This window comes from Ranitomeya variabilis, chromosome 6 (genome assembly GCF_051348905.1).
Source record: "Ranitomeya variabilis isolate aRanVar5 chromosome 6, aRanVar5.hap1, whole genome shotgun sequence".
Taxonomy (NCBI): Eukaryota; Metazoa; Chordata; class Amphibia; order Anura; family Dendrobatidae; genus Ranitomeya; species Ranitomeya variabilis.
The window spans coordinates 382,748,949-382,769,688 of record NC_135237.1 but is presented as its reverse complement, the minus strand read 5'-3'; the positions used below and the strand labels follow the sequence as shown (position 1 = coordinate 382,769,688).

The 20,740-nt window shown below is 41.2% G+C and overlaps 1 protein-coding gene across 1 annotated transcript in view; it reads left to right on the top strand.

Annotated features, from left to right (window-relative positions):
* The window catches only part of ZNF407 (zinc finger protein 407), a 764,411-nt gene that overhangs the window by 284,498 nt on the left and 459,173 nt on the right, over positions 1-20,740 (top strand). The window contains exon 4 of the mRNA XM_077270085.1: positions 15,229-15,303. Coding sequence (XP_077126200.1) covers positions 15,229-15,303 — 75 coding nt within the window. The remainder of the gene's footprint in view (positions 1-15,228; positions 15,304-20,740) is intronic.

Here is a 20,740-nt window from a genome sequence, read left to right as displayed (position 1 = left end):
GGCTCACCTCTTTTCAGGTCAGTCACTAGAATTAAACCCCATTAATGAATCTTGTGACACCTTACCATATTAAAAGCTTTATTAGAAATCTTACAACCGGTTCTACTTCTTTAAAGACCACTTTTAATGGGCTAAAAGTATTACTGAGGATTCTCTTCCTGGAAAGACTTATTCTAGATAGTTATATAGTTTTGAAAGAAAAAACACAAAAACCTTGAAACAGAAAAACTGCTAAATAGTAGTCCTAAGTTGTCTAAGTATGTGAGTATTTAATGGAAACCTGCCACATCCATGTCTGCTCTTTACCTGCAGATATAGGGTTAATCTGCAGATAAATATCTGTTTGGTTAGTTTACTGGAGCAGCGGCTACAGGGAAAATAGAACTAGTATCCTCTGTGCAGCCGCTTGCTTCCAGTCATTATACAGGTTGCCAATCAAAGTGGGGGAATGATTACTGCCCAATCGCTGTATACTGAGCTGTGACTTTAATCACTGGAAGCATCCTGTCACATGAAGGATATAAATTCTTTTTTTTTTTTTTAATTGTAGACTATTTCAGTTTGACCATGGTATGTTCTATTTTCACATCGTGGTTTCCTGATGAAGAAGTTGGTTCAAGTACAAAATGCGTTTAGAATATGCCACATGTTCTAATCTCTCTTCACGTCCTCCTGATTTCTTGAATGTAGCACAGCAGCGCAGACTACTCCTATCCTCACCCAGTTGTCCATGGCAAGGTAATCGTTAATCAAGCATTTTTAACAACGCTCGTTCACGATTATCTTGTATAAATACTCAAGATTTTTGGTGAAGCACACAGAGACGCCCATTACTTTACAGACAGACTTGGTTCCGAGTTCATGAAAAGGTGCGCGCCTCTTAATGAATCCGGAGCATCTATTCCAGCATGCCCCTTTATCAAGACCAGCATGAACAACATCAAGGCCAATATGTCAATTTACACTGGGATTTAATGCAATATGTGGATAAGATTTAGTACAATCTCATCCACATGCTGCTATTAGAAGTACACAGCAGATTTATCAGCCAGAAAATCTGTGGCATATTCATACCATTTTAACGGTCATTATTTCAATAAATATTGCACAAATTAATAGTACAAGCAAATATAAGAAACTTTGTTAAATATCTTATTGCGAAATATGCTCCTTTACTCACTTATGAGCCTCTTTCTCCTCTCCCTGCCACCAGAACAAATCATTTATTCAGAAATATAGTTAGAGAACCTGCCAGCTGATACATCCTGCCCATTCCATGTGTATAGGCAGAGACCTGTCAATCCAGGACATCGGACAGGGAGAAGCCCATGGGGCCCGCCTTCCCGACTAGTCTCCAGCGTGGCACAGTCCCCGGCAGCTTTTAAAGTATGTTTTTCTCTGAAACGCCGCAGCCTAACATACCTGGCTGAGATCATAAAGCCAGTGTCTGATACGTGTTGTCCTTGGATCGGGCAGCATGTATCAGTTGTCAAGCTTACTTTAACCCCTTCACGACATGCGCCGTACATGTACTGCACATGTTGTGTCTCCCCCTTTGATGTGGACTCTGTCGCTGAGCCCACATCTTTCACAGCACGTCAGCTATTTTGAATAGCTGACATGTGTCTCTAACAGCCGCTGGTGGAATCGTGATCTCCTACCCCTTCTCCACCTGTAATCTGATCCCTCAGCGAGCTTACAACTTGTTTCGAGGGGGAGGGGGTGTAATTTGAACTTTTATATATTATTAAAAACATTGTTTTAACTTTTTGCATGCATCAACAGTCTCCATGGGAATCTAGAAGCTTCACTTTTTTGATCTCCTCTGCTACACACAGGCAATGATTAGATCGTCTGTGAGTAGCAGAAATGCTCACTTGATATGAGCACTGACTTCAGGGTGGCGCTCATAGCATTCCGGCAGTGACAACCATAGAGGTCTGCTGCAGACCTATAGTTGTCATGCTGACCCATTGATCATGTGATGGGGTCACCGATGGGCTGGATTTACTATGCGCTTCATAAGCGCACGTTAAATGCCACTGTCAGAGTTTGACAGGGGCATTTAACTAGTTAACAGCCGCGGGTCGATCGCGATTCCACCCATTGCTGATGCAGGCTCATGTCCGTTGTATAGATAAGCTGACATGTGCCCGGAAAGGTGCGGGCTCAGTGCCGGAGCCCGCACCTAACAGGGGAAGTCCAACATCGGCGTACGATTATGCCTGATGTCGGAAAGGAATTAAAGGGACTCTGTCAGCACATATTCATTATTCAAACCAAGTACAGGCACTCGGTGCACCCTTGGCGTGACCAAACATTTAAATACACCTTCACACCTGCTCCTTTTCCCTCAATCTTGCCCCCCCTCCACTTTGATTGACAGCTCTGGCTTCATAAAACCAGAGAAGGATGAAGATAGGTGGAAAACAAGCAGGTTGGAAGGTTTATATAAATGTTTGGCCCTGCCAAGGGTGCACCGAGCGCCTGGACTTGGTTTGAACAATCAGTTATTCTGTGCTGACAGAGTCGCTTTAAGCCTTTGCGAATAAAAGCAAACAAGTGGGCACTACATTGCCTTTTCTTTGAGCTTTTCCAAACAGAGCCCATATTAAATATTATGTTTTGCGTAGAAAATCCCCTAGAGCTAAATTGTTCTTACTGATGTCCTTATGCTAATAGATGTACACATGGTAAAACTAACACAAGCTTTTATGACATCTCTGAATAGATTTCGTAATTGTAGTCATTTACGTAGCGCATATATTCATGTATGGTTATTCATTTTAGGGGACTTATGAATGTAATGACCCATGCATTCTCTACATGGCTTAATGACAAGTAAGCAAAACTTAAGGATATATAATAGGATGTTCTATAATTTCAGGAAAGTAGTCTCTAAATGTTCTTCTCGAGTCTCTGTAGGGAAGGAGATTAAAACCTGCCTGGAAAACTTTTATTGATGATGTTGTGATCAGATAATTTGTGAAGACGACCACATATGGTGGCTGCGTGTTATTTCTATACATGTTTATTTCTAAATTGCTCTTATACATTATGTATAGATGGTACATGATATGAATGTTAATAGTGATCGGGTCAATTGCACTTTTTTTTAGCCTGGTGAAGATAATTCCAGGATTTCAAAGACCAGTAAATATTTTTCTACTGTAAAAGAAACAAAGTTGTGAATAGACAGATTGTCCCATCCTCAGAAGTAGGCGTGCATCATGATGTTGGTGGAGTGACGGTGCGCTCCTGCATGTTTGACTGTTCAGACTAACAACATGGTTGCTCTGCCAGGCCCGTTCTCTCCTATACTACTATAAGAGCCATGGGCGGGGGTACTGACTGCCTGGAAACGGAAGCTAACATCACGCTCCAGAGACCCTTTCCGTTTCAGGGCAGTTCTTAAAAGCTCAATGGGAAAGAGCTTGTAAGGTGGCCGGTAACTTAGGAAACAAACAGTAAACAAAAATAACTAAAACTGTGATTATCAGTGGAAGTGGGAATTTTATTTAACCATAAAATGGATTAGTTGCATCTTTTCACAATCACTATCTAATTATACCCATTAATGAAGATGAGAACACCCTATATATAACATAAGCAGAGACCTTCAAAATGATAAAATTCAGAAAGTGAAACAAAATATATCTTAAAAATTACAACTTTTCATTCACAAAAATACAATTTATTTCTTCAAACTCTGATGCCCCTTGTAAGTGATTGGCCACTCATTTTTTTCCATTGAAGGCCTATCCCAAGAATAGGTCATTAATATTTTTTGAGCAGGGGCTCCGTTCATTTGAGTAGGGAGTGGAGCCTAAGGCCGGCCTCACACTCAGCGTATGTAAATACGGTCCGTTTTTTTTCTACGGCCGTAATACGCAGAAAAGTCCCCAAAATAGTGATCCGTATGTCATCCGTAGGCAGGGTGTGTCAGCGTTTTTTGCGCATGGCATCCTCTGTATGTAATCCGTATGGCATCCGTACTGCGATATTTTCTCGCAGGCTTGCAAAACCGACATCTAATGGATTTATGTGCTCAAATGTTCGTTAAAACATATATACAGTATATATATATATATATATATATATATATATATATATATATATATATATATATATATATATATATATATATATATATATATATATATATATATATATGTCATTGAGACACATATATATATATATTCTGTATTTATATTTAATTCAGCGCGATATATGTGAAAAGCCGGTAATTCAATTGCCGGCTTTTCATTTCTCCTTCCCAAACCCGACAGGATATGAGACATGGTTTACATACAGTAAACAATCTCATATCCCCTTTTTTTTGCATATTCCACACTACTAATGTTAGTAGTGTGTATGTGTAAAATTTGGGCGCTGTAGCTGCTAAAATAAAGGGTTAAATGGCGGAAAAAATTGGCGTGGGCTCCCGCGCAATTTTCTCCTCCAGAGTGGTAAAGCCAGTGACTGAGGGCAGATATTAATAGCCTAGAGAGGGTCCATGGTTATTGGCCCCCCCCTGGCTACAAACATCTGCCCCCAGCCACCCCAGAAAAGGCACATCTGGAAGATGCGCCTATTCTGGCACTTGGCCACTCTCTTCCCACTCCCGTGTAGCGGTGGGATATGGGGTAATGAAGGGTTAATGTCACCTTGCTATTGTAAAGTGACATTAAGCCAGATTAATAATGGAGAGGCGTCAATTATGACACCTATCCATTATTAATCCAATTGTATGAAAGGGTTAAAAAACACACACACATTATTAAAAAGTATTTTACTGAAATAAACACACAGGTTGTTTTAATATTTTATTGCTCTCTCAATCCACCTGAAGACCCTCGCTCTGAAAAATAATAAACCAACAATATACATACCTTCTGATGATCTGTCACGTCCCACGAAGTAAATCCATCTGAAGGGGTTAAATCATTTTACAGCCAGGAGCTGTGCTAATGCACTCGCTCGTGCCTGTAAACCCCGGGTACTGAAAGGAAAGCAGGATGATCTGTACTTACCTTGAGTTGCGGCGAGGGTCTTCAGGTGGATTGAGAGAGCAATAAAATATTAAAACAACCTGTGTGTTTATTTCATTAAAATACTTTTTAATAATGTGTGTGTGTTTTTTTAACCATTTCGTACTATTGGATTAATAATGAATAGGTGTCATAATTGACGCCTCTCCATTATTAATCTGGCTTAATGTCACCTTACAATAGCAAGGTGACATTAACCCTTCATTACCCCATATCCCTCCGCTACACGGGAGTGGGAAGAGCGTGGCCAAGTGCCAGAATAGGCGCATCTTCCAGATGTGCCTTTTCTGGGGAGGCTGGGGGCAAATGTTTGTAGCCAGGGGGGGGGCAATAACCATGGACCCTCTCTAGGCTATTAATATCTGCCCTCAGTCACTGGCTTTACCACTCTGGCGGAGAAAATTGCGCGGGAGCCCACGCCAATTTTTTCCACCATTTAACCCTTTATTTTAGCAGCTACAGCGCCCAAATTTTGCACATACACAGTACTAACATTAGTAGTGTGGAATATGCAAAAAAAAAAAGGGATATGAGATGGTTTACTGTATGTAAACCATGTCTCATATCCTGTCGGGTTTGTGAAGGAGAAATGAAAAGCCGGCAATTTAATTACCGGCTTTTCACTACATTTCTCGCAAGTCACACTGCTGGTCCGTGTGTAATCCGTATTTTTCTCGCCCCCATAGACTTTCATTGGCGATTTTTTTGCGCAATACGGTGACAAACGCAGCATGCTGCGATTTTCTACGGCCGTACAAGACCGTATATTACGGATGCGTAATATACGGCAGATAGGAGCTGGGCCATAGAGAATCATTGGGCCGTGTGTAATGCGTATTTTACGGACGTAGTTTTTGTGCTCATACGTCCGTAAAACTCGCTAGTGTGAGGCCGGCCTAAGAATAGGCCATCAATAAAAAAAAAAAAAAAAAGTAGTTACTAATCACTTTAAAGGGGTTGTTTGGTCTTTAGCTATAAGTCTGCAGTCCTTCTGTGTGACTGCAGACTTGTGAATTCTCACATCGCTCTCCCGGGAACGGGCGGTCATGTGACCCACAGGTATGTAATTTGCATACTTTTGGCCACATTCCGACTAGACTTTTTCCAGCCTCGCTCAATACACTTGCCTTCAGCGAGGCTGTGCCTCTCTAGTCGGCACGTGACCGCGTGTATGCAAATCAGATTACTGCTTCCGATGCCGTAGAATCCTCGCAGCATGCGAGATGTGCGGATTCACAAGTCTGCAGTCACATAAACTGGCTGCAGACTTGTAGCTTAAGACTAGACATCCACTTTTAACTTCATATAGACTGCCATATTATGGATCGTTGTTGTGCAGAACTGTAAGGTTTCATTAGCTTACTATGTAGTCATACTGTAGGCTCGAGCGCCTCAGATTACTGCGTGCAAAAATGAAATTGTGGCACGCTCTATTGAACAGCTGTGTAGTACAGAGATAATGCATCTAGGGTAGAATATAGGGACTTGCAGAGAAGCATAATTAGTTTATTATTAATATTCACATTGACACACCTGACCGGACCTCTGATAACCTGTGGGCTGTGGTACGAGCTGTTCCGGAAAGTTGTTTTTGCTTTTTGCTCTCTCTAGCCATTGCACTTTCTAGTGGAATTTTTTTTTAACTACATTGATTGAGGTATCGAAGCACAAAGGCAATTTATTGTATTAATGCAAACAATGCTGGGAGCAAAGCTGGTTAACCTACAAGTGATTCATGGCTCGTGGTTGTGGTCTGTTGAGAGTCAAAGTATGGTAGAGTGACTTGTTAAGTAAGCGACAGTCAGGAACTGTGCCTTATTGCTTCTTGCTCCCTAGAATCACTCCCTGCAGCCAGTCTGGGCTCTGTAGTCCTAGATGAGGTCTTCATGGGTGCTGACCATAAAAAGTTCATCAAAGTAATGAGGCGAAGAGATAGCTTGGCGCTCATGGGCAGAACTCGGCACCAAGGAGTGTGAACTGGCTCCAGCTGTGACAATAAAACAGCAGGTGGCTGCTGTCATTAGGGGTGGCAGATGAGGCAGGGGGCTTGCATTCAGCCCACTAAACTCTCATTTGTTAGCCATGTCCGCTGTACCATGCAAAATAGCTTCCATCTCCGTCAGTTTTACATTGCAAAATATTACACAGCCGCCACAAGAAAATTAGAGCCTTGGGTGTAAAAAGTGATGAGCTCTCCTTATACAAAGACATGTCTGCTAAACTATGCTAGAATTATGTAGTGAGGTGTGTGTATGTACAATACATATATATATGTGTGTGTGTATATATATATATATATATATATATATATATATATATATATATATATATATATTAATACTTTATTGTTCATTAAATGTATTGTGTTTGTCACATTACAAATTCTACGAAGAGTTAATCTCTACTTCTACGTATCTGCGAAACATCAGCTAGGCAAATTTCTTTGGCAAATTAATTTTCCACTCTCTCGTATGACCTAATGATAGAATATTATATACAAACCATTGTCAAAGTCCAATATAACACTACTGATACCGTTTTTGTTCACGGCTCATAGTCTTTAACCCATGAGCAAATTTTTTCTTTTTATTTCTTTTTTGTTCTCCCAAGAGTCTTAATTTTTTATTTTTTTGTATTTTTTTGAGCACATGTAGTTTGTGAGATAAGTTGTTGTTTTGAGTAATGCCATTAGTTTTAGAATATATAAAGCACTGAAAAACTGGGAAAAAAAATCCAATTGGGGTGAAATGGATAAAAAAAAAAAAACCCCTCAAAGCGCACTTGTGCCTTTGCTTTTGGCTTTTGTTTTTACAGTATTCTGTTTGAGTTAAAAATGACATTAGAACAAGAGTCCCAAGGTCTGTACCAATCCTTTACAGTTTGTGTGTATGTACATATTTTTTTTTGTTTGCTGTTTTTTTTTCAATCTGCAACTTTTTTATTTTTAAATCAATAGGCCTTTCAGAGGCATTGTTTTTTGCATGGTGAGTTGATATTTTATTGATATAATTTTTGGGTACATATGCATCATTTTTATCTCCTTTTGTTGCATTTTTATGCAACAAAAACAGCATCTGGCATTTTTTTCCTCTTTATGGCATTTAATAATTTTATATTTTAATAAATCAGTCTTATACGGACACTGCAAGACCAATTTTTATTGTTTTTTAAACTGGAAAAGGGGTGTGGTGCAAGCTTTTATTTATTTATACTGGAGATAAATTTGCAATCATCAGCCCGTAAGCTGCTCATGGGACGTATTTGGACGTTCCAACATGACAATGATCCAAAACACATGGCCAAGCCGACCTGTCATTGGCTTCAGCAGAACAAAGTGAAGGTTCTGGAGGGGCCATCTCAGTCTCCTGACCTCAATATCATTGAGCCACTCTGGGGCGATCTCTCACGCATTCATTTAATGCTAGACAGCCCAGGAATTTACAGGAACTGGAGTCTTTTTGCCAAGAAGAGTGGGCAGCTTTACCATCTGAGAAAATAAAGAACCTCATGTACAACTACCACAAATGACTTCAAGCTGTCATTGATGTTAGATGGGGCAACACACGGTATTAAGAAATGGGGTATGTAAACTTTTGATCAGGGTCATTTGGATGCTTTGGGTTGTCATTATGATTTTAAAAAGAGAAAACTCAGTAGTTTGACAATAAATGGCTTCACCCAACCACTAACCATGAATGGAGAAAAAGTTTTGGTGTCATCATTCATATTCTCTGGAAAAAGGCCAAGAAAGCAAAAATTCTGCCGGGGTATGTAAACTTTTGAGCACAACTGTACTTAAAAGTATAAAGGCCTCTTTCACACTTCTGTTTTTTACAATCAGTCACAATCTATCAAAATGTTGAAAAGACAGATGCACTGGGTCCGTTTTTTTTTTATGGATTCGTCTAGGCAGTTGTTGGCTATGTGCACATGTTGTGTATGCGTCTTCTCCAGCTTTTTTTCGCTGCGAAAATGCATACACAACACAACCCATGTTAAAAATAATAAAAAAATAAAAAATCGTGATATTCTTACCTTCCGGCATCCCCCGAAGCCTTCCCGATGCTCGCAATGCTCCCGGCAGCTCCTGTTCCCAGTGATGCCTTGCAAGACAATGACCTGTGATGACGTAGCGGTTTCGCGGGGGTGCCGGAAGGTAAGAATATCACTATTTTTCTTTTATTATTATTTTTAACATTATATGTTTTTACTACTGAGGCTGCATAGGCAGCATCAATAGTAAAAAGAGCGAGCGAGAGAGAATTTCCCTGACTGGAAATTCTTCCACGCATTCTCAGTTTCAAAAGACAGCATCCGTCGCTGGATTCCTGCTTTTGACGGTCAGCGACGGATCCTGCGTCCATAGGCTTCCATTATAGCCAACGACGGACAGCACAGGATCCGTCGCTGGGCGATTTTCCGACGTACACAAAAAACGTTTCAGTGCGTGTTGTCTTTTATGACGGATCCAGCGCACGACGGATGAAACAGAAGGCCATCCGTCACAATCCGCCGCTAATACAAGTCTGAGAAAAAAACGGATACAGCAGAAACATTTACTGGATCCGTTTTTTCACAAAATGACGCATTATGATTGAAACAAAAAGAGGGTAGTGTGAAAGAGGCCTAAGCAGCAAATACAACTGTAAGGCCACCTCAGGAGTCCGACCAGCAGCATTTTCCTGACCCGACTTTGCCTGGGAAAATTGCTCCAATAACTCCTGAAAAAGCTCAGTGTGTACATAGTCTTAAATGGCTACGATTTCATGGCTTATTGTTCGCTTCTGCATTAAACTCTGTAATGTGAGATGTCCTAGAATATGGAATCTATTGTACAATATCTATCTATCTATCTATCTATCTATCTATCTATCTATCTATCTATCTATCTATCTATCTATCTATCTATCTATCTATCCAGATATGGATATATACACTCACCGGCCACTTTATTAGGTACACCATGCTAGTAACTGGTTGGACCCCCTTTTGCCTTCAGAACTGCCTCAATTCTTCGTGGCATAGATTCAACAAGGTGCTGGAAGCATTCCTCAGAGATTTTGGTCCATATTGACATGATGGCATCACACAGTTGCCGCAGATTTGTCGGCTGCACATCCCAAAGATGCTCTATACAAGGCAGGATGGATCCATGCTTTCATGTTGTTTATGCCAAATTCTGACCCTACCATCCAAATGTCGCAGCAGAAATCGAGACTCATCAGACCAAGCAACGTTTTTCCAATCTTCTACTGTCCAATTTCGATGAGCTTGTACAAATTGTAGCCTCAGTTTCCTGTTCTTAGCTGAAAGGAGTGGTACCCGGTGTGGTCTTCTGCTGCTGTAGCCCATCTGCCTCAAAGTTCGACGCACTGTGCGTTCAGAGATGCTCTTAGGCCTACCTTGGTTGTAACGGGTGGCGATTTGAGTCACTGTTGCCTTTCTATCAGCTCGAACCAGTCTGCCCATTCTCCTCTGACCTCTGGCATCAACAAGGCATTTCCGCCCACAGAACTGCCGCTCACTGGATTTTTTTTCTTTTTCGGACCATTCTCTGTAAACCCTAGAGATGGTTGTGCGTGAAAATCCCAGTAGATCAGCAGTTTCTGAGATACTCAGACCAGCCCTTCTGGCACCAACAACCATGCCACGTTCAAAGGCACTCAAATCACCTTTCTTCCCCATACTGATGCTCGGTTTGAACTGCAGGAGATTGTCTTGACCATGTCTACATGCCTAAATGCACTGAGTTGCCGCCATGTGATTGGCTGATTAGAAATTAAGTGTTAACAAGAAGTTGGACAGGTGTACCTAATAAAGTGGCCAGTGAGTATACATATACAGAATCAATTACAAAAAAATGTCTCCAGCTGTCTGAAGTTGCACAAAACCACTGGGGTTTGAGCATCGTCCCGTTCAGGAAAAAGTCGAAATACATTGACCATAGGGCAAGTATTACAAGCTGATCATTCTCTCCTTAGAGATCCATAACTAATAAGTGCCATGTCTAATGCCTCTGTGCATCGGCAGGAGCTTTCCTCTTTTAGTGCTCTGAGCCTGCATTACAGTGAATGTAAATCTTCCCATCCAATCACAACACATTGAGTCGAACAGAGCCATAAAGAATACCCCCTCTTCTCCTCCGTGCACGCAACTATGTAGATTTTTCATAGCGTGACAGTCTAGACATGAAAGAACTGCTTGATAGTTATTACAGGCAATCAATTAGACTTGTAAAATGTTTGAATCATAAAGACAAATATTTAATTGATCGCTCATGAAAGCTGCATGCATACAAGGGATAAGTATATTCCTGGCAGTAATGAACTCCGAGGCAAAGCCCCCAAGGCTACACAAATATAAGGCCTTTATTCAGGAGGTACATCTGCTGCAGAAGATGCTTACCAGCCCATTCCTATTCATTATTTCAAGTGGGCGCTATTTAGTATTGCGTTACGAGGACATCAATGGCAGAGAGAATTGCCAGATATACTTTGATAATAACCCAAAGGGTTAAGGAGAAGCTGTCTGATTAAATAGTTTCTATACTTGCATTTCCTCTGTTATTCCTCCTGGATGAGTATTCATGCATTTCCAAGTGTGTGTTACTATTCCCTTAGTCAATACATTGTGCACCGCTCAGTTTTACACCTAAGGCCTTCCTCCACACGTCCTGATATTTCCGATACTGGAAAAACCAGCATCGGTGCTATCCGTGTCCGTGTGTTACATACATGTGGCATATGTGTGCCGTATCAGTGTGACACATACCGGCCCCTGGGAAAAGCTGTACAGTTTGCTCTGTTCCTAGGCACCAGTTGCTGAAAGCAGCTTTCATCATTGTCGCCTGGTCTCCCTGAGATCAGCTCAACCAGGCGACAATGATGGGAGTTGTATTAATTACCCGTTATGTACATTGTGTATGAAATAAATAATTTAAAAATAATTGGCGTGTGCTTTTGCTTAATTTTCATAACCAGCAGAGGGAAGGGCGACCATAGGGAAGGGAATCCATAGCCACACACTGATCCTGTAAATTGTGATTACCACCTGTCTGGGTAGTAAGATGATTTACTTGACTGATTTTCTAAGGGTATGTGCATACGCTGCGGATTTCACTTCGGAACCGCAGCGTTTCCGCAGCTGCGGGTCCGCAGCGGTTTCCCATGAGTTTACAGTACAATGTAAACCTATGGGAAATGAAATCCCCAGTGCACATGCTGCGGAAAAAACTGCGCGGAAACGCAGCGGTTTATTTTCCACAGCATGTCAATTGTTTGTGCGGATTCCGCTGCGGGTTTCCACCTGCTCCAATAGAAATCTGCAGGTGAAAACCCGCAGAGGAAACTGCAATAGAAACCGCCATAAATCCGCAGTAAAAACCGCAGCGGTTTTTCACTGCGGATTTATCAAATCCGCTGCGGAAAATTCCGCAGCGGAATCCGCAGCGTGTGCACAAGCCCTTAGAAACAATTTTTTTCTTCCCAGTTTTTTTTTGTGGGGAATAAAGGTTCGTCTTATTGTCTGATTGTAGCTTACTGGTGGAAGGGGGGCAGCCGTGGAAGGAGTCAGGCAGTACTGCAGGCCCTGAGCTGGTAGAAGGAGGTTTTCGGAGGTGCGATGCCCCAGGGTGATGCTGTTAGTCTCAGGCTGGTAGGAGGGGGTGTGCAGCGGTGCAGGGGCTCTGCCGACACTTTTATGGTTTCAATGTGGTTAATTGTTGGAAAACGGATACCGGAGCCAGCACATGCGCAGATTGAGATCTCGTCACCAAGATCTCATCTGCCGAGATCGAAATCTGTGCATGCGCCGCCTCCAGTGGCCATTTTCCCGGAACCCACCGCATTGAATCCATGGAAATGCGGGTGCTCCAGGGTATCACAAAATGTTGTTGGAGCCCCCGCACCGCCGAGTACAGCTGAAAACCCCCTTTTACCAGCCTGGGACTCTCAACATCACCCCACAGGCTCGCACCTCCGAACCCCTCCTGTGATCCCGCTCTGCTGCCGCAGTCCCCCTCCTCCCTGGTAACCTGAATTCGGACATTAAACATTTTCCCCATTTTTCTCCTGAAAGTTAGTTGTGCGTCTTATAGACATTGAATGAACAATTGGTTTACATAGGTACTATTCCTGTCCATGTACTGTATGACGACATGTAAAATAATTATTCTGCTGTAAACTATGCTATTAGGTGTTCAATAAAAGTTTATTGATTAGAAAAAAAAAATAAGAAAATAATAATAATGGGCAATACATTTCCTTTCTGGTGCTAGTTTGTCGAGCTAATACATTTCCGGTGTTTGCTACTAGCATTGGCTGTATCTCGGCCACTACTTTATGCTTATAGTTAGGGGTTTTTTGTTTGTTTTTTCCCCCATTGAGAATAAATATCTTTTTGGCAAGGAGGAAACATTTTGGCATTATACTGGTAAAGCACTGGTCTTAAATTGAATGCTGTCTTCATCACATAATTCATCTGTGTCCATTATATGCGAAGTGTCCAGATGAATTCAGTGTTTAATGTTAAAAATCTTCTAACATGCCAGTTTGATTTGTATCCCTTCATATCACTGCATGCTAATTAAAATCATATTTCTGCATATTTCATGCCTTTCGTGTACATATGCAAATGGAAACCCATTGCCTTTCAGCAATTAGTAATTAAGTTTATGAAGGACAGCTGTAATACATAATTAACAAAAATGTTTGCGAGTCCTTTTCACACTGGAAGTTGTAACAGAAACATTTGCTTATCAAGTGAGCAATTTGGATTTTTCTCTTGCGTATGTAGCATATCTAAATTGTCAGCCTCCATCATCTCGCAACATAATTAGAATCTCCGCTCCTAACACCACAGACGCCATACAGTGAATTAAAGCCTTTCTCCTCTTCCGTGAGCCCCGGCCACCATCACATTTCTACCGACATTTCTTTTATTTATTTTTTAATTCCCTGTTGAAAATGTTTGTGATGTGATCTGCAATTAAAAAGTAAAAATAAAAAAATAGTATATCTGCTAAAATAAAAATCTTCAACTATGTTGCTGTATATTATTTGATTTATTTAAGACAACAAATGAACTATTATAGCAGAATAAGGGCATAATATAATGAAGGCAATCAGTCACAGTCACTGGGGTCTTCCCACTAGGGTCAAGGGCTTAAAAAAAAAAGAAGGGCAGAAAACATGTTTAGATAAAATTAGCAATAGTCAACTATTTAAAGGGCTTGTCCAGGACTAACCTATCGATGACTTATCAGTGGTATGCCGTCTAACATTCGGGACGCCCCAACCAATCAGCCGTTATTCGCTTCAGTGTCTGCCAGATATACAGTGTGCAGCCTGGTTATTGGCTCTTATCAGCTACCGGACCTTATCTACTTTCCAAGTGCAGCATGGTGGCTCAGTGGTTAGCACTATACTCTTGCTACAGTGGGGTCCTGGGTTCTTATCATAAAGACAACATCTTCAAGGAGTTTGTATGTTCTCCCTTTGTTTTTGTGGGTTTGCTCCAGAAATGCAAAGACATACTGATAGGGAAATTAGATTGTGAGCCCCAATGGGGACAGTGATGATGATGTCTGTTAAGCGCTGTGGAATTTTCCCAGCATTATATAAGCAATTAGAACAAAAAAAGTGAACGGGAGATGAGGAGCAGTGCCTGGGAGTGGCCACTTATGACATACGGCACTGGTTCGGCTCTGAACATTCTTTACCTCCAAGGCCAGAGAAGATATCTGCCCTTCAGAGGAAGGGGGAGGGGTGTTGGACCCCGATAGACTGATATTGATGATCTATATTGTAGGAGGAGAAGTCATCAATATGTTGTTGCGAGATTAACCCTTTGATGGTCCTGCAGTGATGACATAGGATCCATCAATTACATGATGACTGTAGCGAAGCCCATTGTGAGTGGCTGCAGCTGGCACAAGCTTCCCAGTGGTGACTTCTGTGCTGCAGCCTATCAACACAGATTGGGGGCAGCGGTGAAGAGGCAGCGCTGGACTTGTAAATGGTTTAGTTAAGCTTATTATTTTTTGTAGTTCTGCATATATAATAAAAATATCGTGGAGAGCCCCTGGAACATTCCTAGAATATTTTGTGTGCAACATCTGCTAGAAAAAGCTTTTTTTCATACATAGTTTAATTGTCATTTATGTTTCTTTTTGTTTCAGGGTGGCTTTTGTTATGAGGAAGCATCTGAATACTCACTTACTGGGGAAGCATGGAGTAGGAACACCAAAGGAAAGGTAATTACCCCTGTACTGGACTGTTAGTGATGTAGTCCTTCACTGAATTCATAAGTATTCTAAAGCAGAGGTGTCAAACTGCATTCCTCGAGGGCCACCAACAGGTCATGTTTTCAGAATTTCCTTAGCATTCCACAAGGTGCTGGAATCATTCTGTGCAGGTGATTAAATTATCACCTGTGCAATACAAGGAAATCCTGAAAACATGACCTGTAGGCGGCCCTCGAGGAATGCAGTTTGACACCTCTGTTCTAAAGTATTTGTTTAATCTACCAGATTATAATAACTCTCTGTGATACATCTCTTGTAATAAGTTATCCTCCAGAAAGATTACTAAACAAGATGGTATGGTAAGTAAAACCAGTTGCTACTATCATGAAGGTGTCGGAGGTGTCTCCTACCAGGTTATCTCTGCCGGCAGTCTCCTCATTCAGATTGTTGCAGCTCTGTGTCAGGAGCAATTGTAGCACATTTGGTTTGATTGTCCTTCAGATTAAATCAATTTTATTGTGCATTCCAATTCTGAAAGATTTTTATTAAAGGGTTGCCATCTTGGAAATAGAAAAAACTTTTTTGTGCGTTTAAAATAAATATATGCACAACTCTATTGTAGTTGTACCGAGGACGGTACTCCAATCTGATGTTGTCAGTGCCGAACCCACTTTCTGACATCTTCCTTATGGTCCTAAAAAGTGGGGTTTTTTTTGTACGTGTCAGGTGCTGTGTGTGCAGACACCTCGCTAACTGGCTTATATTTTAGTCTATACATCAACTGGGATGGAGAAGGGAATTGGTTTTGGCATTGATATAATCTAGACAGCCAGCCCCCTTCTCACACAACTGTTGTGAAAAATCTGCACGAAAAATGCATGTAAAAAATTACATCAAAAACACGTCTAATTTATACAGAGTTTTTCCTGCCAAGAGATGCAGACATTTCAGCACCATATATATATAATGTGTGCACATAAGCTTGTACTTACCAGTCAAATTCTTCATTTTTATTAGCATCGCTCTGGTGGTCTTCTACAGTGTTTGCTGACAAAGCCAGAAATCACAACTCATTGTAAATCTATGAAAGTCAGAATGAGGCCAGAACGAGGGTCTCGTAGACTTAAAATGAGAGCTTGTGACCGTTACCTCTGATTTCTGGTCAGTCAGGAGCTGTGGTCACAAGACGGCAGCTTAGGACCGAGCGGTGACAGGAACAACTGAAGACGGCGGCTGGAAAGTACAATACTAGGGGCAGGGAACTTAGATTAATGACGCCACTCCCGCACCGAAATAAGAGGATGGAGTGGTGCTTCAGTATTATGCGTCATTCATACATCTACCCATGTATCTGTGTGTACAGCGTTTTGTCTGCTCCTATATCTAGTCTATTTTCAATGATTGGAACATTTGCATATGCCACAGTTCTTTGTGATCATTCTCATTATTTAGGTTGCTTTTAGTTTTTGTTAGACCATTTATGTATTATTTTGTTTTTTAGATAAACAGCCTAATAGTGAAATTATACTGCCAGCTCCTCTGGGTGGCATTTCACTGTACTTATAAAACAAGCGTGAAATGCCGTCCCATGGTGTGAATGTTTCCCATAATTTTCTTTAGTAGCCATGCTGCTGGTTGAAGTGAACATTGGACTTCTCAAACAGGCAGGTGTCTCCCCTTCTCTTGCCCCATGTGTGCGAGTCTGCCAATCATGGGTGTAGTAAGTAACCAAGACCTGAAAGGTTTATGGTTTGCCATTTTGTTTGTGTCTTTTTTCCTTTATTTGGCATATGATCTCTACTAATTTTTTTACTATTGCTTCCTTCATAAAATGTAATCAGTAACTGACGATCACATCTCAGTCGAGGATGGGGCTCTGACTGTAAGATTTTACCTCCAAAACGATTTATGTACGCCTGTAGCTCTTTAGAAGGAACGTCCAGCAACACCTTTACATGACCAGCCCGATCCTCCATTACTGAGGCAGATAATTAACATGAACATAGAAAGATCAGTAATTCATGGTTCATTGTCCATTGACTGACATTGTTCTCAGTAGCACAGGTTCTGGTTAAACCAAAACATCATTTCACCCGACAAACAAGCATTTTGATAGTTTGGTGAGTCATCGGCAGCATGTTTACACTCCACAATTATAGGGAAATGAGTGTTCCTAGAAACACTAGTTTCTGATTATCAGGTCAAATAGCTCTCAATGGTCCAAAATGAGATGTTCTCCAGCACCAATGAAAAGTAGTTAAAACTTGGGATAAATAATTGGCAGAATGGGCACATATTTAAAAAAAAAAAAACCCTCATGCTTACGCGTTTTGCGTAGCTATACCATGATAAAGGTGTTGTCCACTACTAGGACAACGCCTTCACATTTCCCATGTTTGTTAAAATAAAAACACTTCTACTCACCTCCTGTGCCAGTGCCGTTCCAGCAGTGTTGGCACTCGCATTCCCTGGGCTCACATGAGGTTCTTATGACACGTGAGCCCGGTGCCCTGACTTCAGACCTATCAGTAATCAAGAGGTAGGGAGAAAGGAGCCTCCTCTTGATTATTTAAAGTCAGAATGAGAAAGGGTTTTTCTGCCCAAAACATCTCGGCATTCTGGGTGTTTTTAATATGTGCACATTCTGCAATTTTTTCTCCTATTTGATTAAAGGCTAAGTTTTAGTTGCTCTCCTTTGGTGCTGGAGAACATCCCCTTTTGGACCATTGAAAGCTACATGAATAGTTTACTTGACCTGTTGTAGGAGTGAAATAGGTCAGGGGTAGACATGTAGGGTAGGGGTTTATCTCCTAGGATAACAGTAGGGTCGGGCACTGTCCTTTCCTACTTTCCCCTGACATCTGTCCTCATACACATCCGATGGTCCTGCCGGTATCTGGGCGGCCTGTTGTTGCTTGGCCCCTAGCGGCTGCTGTGCCAGGTTCCTGGCAAGATCCAGCCATTCTGCTACGGTCCGTGTGTAGTAAAGCAAATAAGGTGTCTTGCCCCTTTTATTTATATAGTTGTAAGGTTGGAAACTTCTTCATCAGCACAGCGAACATTCATTTTTCTACAAATTGAGTTATTTTTTCTTACCTGCTTAAAACATTAATGTACTGGCTGGAATAGTGCAAGCTTGCTACATTGCCATCTCTCCAGGACAATGTAATCGGTTTACTTTGTGCGCTTTACACTTGGCTCTGTTCTCTGATAGGTTGCATGTTGCAGCAAATTATGATAGAAGCCGGCTAAATAGGTTGTGGCAATTAAATTAATAATGCATTTACTTTGCTACTATTTAGACTTGGTGCTTTGACTGATATATGCAAAAATGGTAATTTATTAAAAGCAAATTCATGTAATTGTACTGCCGAGTTTGATGGACCAAAAAAAGTTGTCAGCATGACTATCATCAAAAAAACAAAAATGAAAGAAGTTCTTACATTTGAAGTCAGCGCAGCATATTATTTCTGATGGCAAAGATACTGACAGCACAGCAAACAAAAACAACTTGTTTCTAGAACATTCCAGGCATATAGGAATGCTGCATCTCTTCTCACCTACTTTCCATATTCCTTTTAATATTGCTCTATTTTTCATGATGCCCTGATAAGTACATCACTCATGTTGCAATTCACAAGATTGGTATCAAACAATTGTGATGAGTACTTTCAGACGATAGCAAGATGTGTGCCAGGAAGGCAGATTGTGCTGAAACTGAATATATCAGCAACTGCTCAGTGTTTTTCCAATGGTAGAAAGTTAACTCATCTGTGTCAGGAAGCCACCGATGCTATCTGCCAGAAGTACACCACTGACTTTCAACTTGATTTCTGCCATCAATAATGGAACACATTTAGCACAATTACTTTTAAGGAATCTTAAATAACAGCATTACTTGGGTGTTTGGGTCTAATTTTAAACTAAAGAAAAACTTTAGTGACCTAGGAGTCAATGATCCCTTTAAATGCCAAGTGCTTTGCGTACTTTAAAGCATTTTTGGTTTGGGCAATCCAATTTGAGAGCTCTAAATCTGTGATCATGGGAGTCTGACCTTTGGCACCTCACTACTTAATAGGACAGATGTTTGGGCTCTGTAATGAGTTCATTCTTTATCTAGAAACATTTTTGTCCCCACGCCAATGATCTATTTATATTTGTTCATTCTGATTAATCCTGGAAATCTTATGGATCAGTCCTGTCACTGACTACAGATTAAAGCAACACTCCAGCTTTTTTTTTATTATTTATTGCAGCCCTGGAGTGGTGCTATCAAGGTCCCTGTGCCTAATATTATACCCACTACCCGCTGTCTTCAGCTCTTCCATGCGCCGCTCCTGTCAGTACAGGCGCCGGGGACGTTCATGAAGGAAGTGGAGGCGGCGCACTGAGGCCCTGAGTGATGGCTGGGAGGCATTTGTGTCAGAGGGGAGTCTTTTCCCCTCTGACAAACCCCCCTGACAAACTACAGGTAGGAAAGGCAAATTCTAAAAATGAATAGTTCAGCGTTGGAAGGGACCCCAACTAGAAGAGCCACCTTGACAGAATGCAGCATTAGTGCTGCACAAGGTGGCTCTTTTAGTTAAAAACGCCTGGGGGGTGACATGTTCCCTTTAAAAGGGATCTGTTAATAGGAAGAACCCTCCAATGATTTTTGAATGGGCATGCAGCTCATAGGAAGCTGAATTAAATGTTACCTTGATATCCGCCATCCGATGTCTTATTCCAGAGAAATCCACATTTTTCTTATATGTAAATGAGGTGTTCATGACTATGGGCCGGACACTGATCTGCATGAGCATCTGCCTCCAGAGCTTATTTCAAATGAAAGGGTTGCATTAGCAGTGTTTTACAAGTAATGACTGACACTTTACTCTCATAATCATAGACCACTCTGCAGTGAGATCAGAACTAACACAGCAGAACACATTTGCACTCCAGGTGTCCTCTCACAATGCTGCATCTTCTATTTTACAGGCAGCCAATGTTATGGGAGGGAGCAGTACAGCAGAGCTGAAATCACTTCAGATATGTTTTTTTAATTAGACAAGGTCCAACTCTGCTATACTGTGTTGGTTATAATCAACCACAGCTCTGCAGCACAGCTAACATCACTATGAGAGGACAATTTCTGCAAATATTTGTAATGAGACAAAGTTTACTTCTGCTGTACTGTGTACTCTCTGATGTACTGTGTACACTCTGCTGTACTCTGTTAGTTCTGATCTCACTGCAGAGCTGTGTATGTGGTTATAAGAACAGACTGTTATTACATGCCTCATCTTTCATATAAAATAAGGTCTAGAAGCAGAAACTCGGGTAGATCTATGTCTGCCCCATAGTCCTAAACAGCTCATTTACATATTAAAAAAAGTGGATTTCTCTGGAATCAAGGTATCATGTTATTCAGCTTCCTATGACCTACATGCCCATATAGACGACTTAG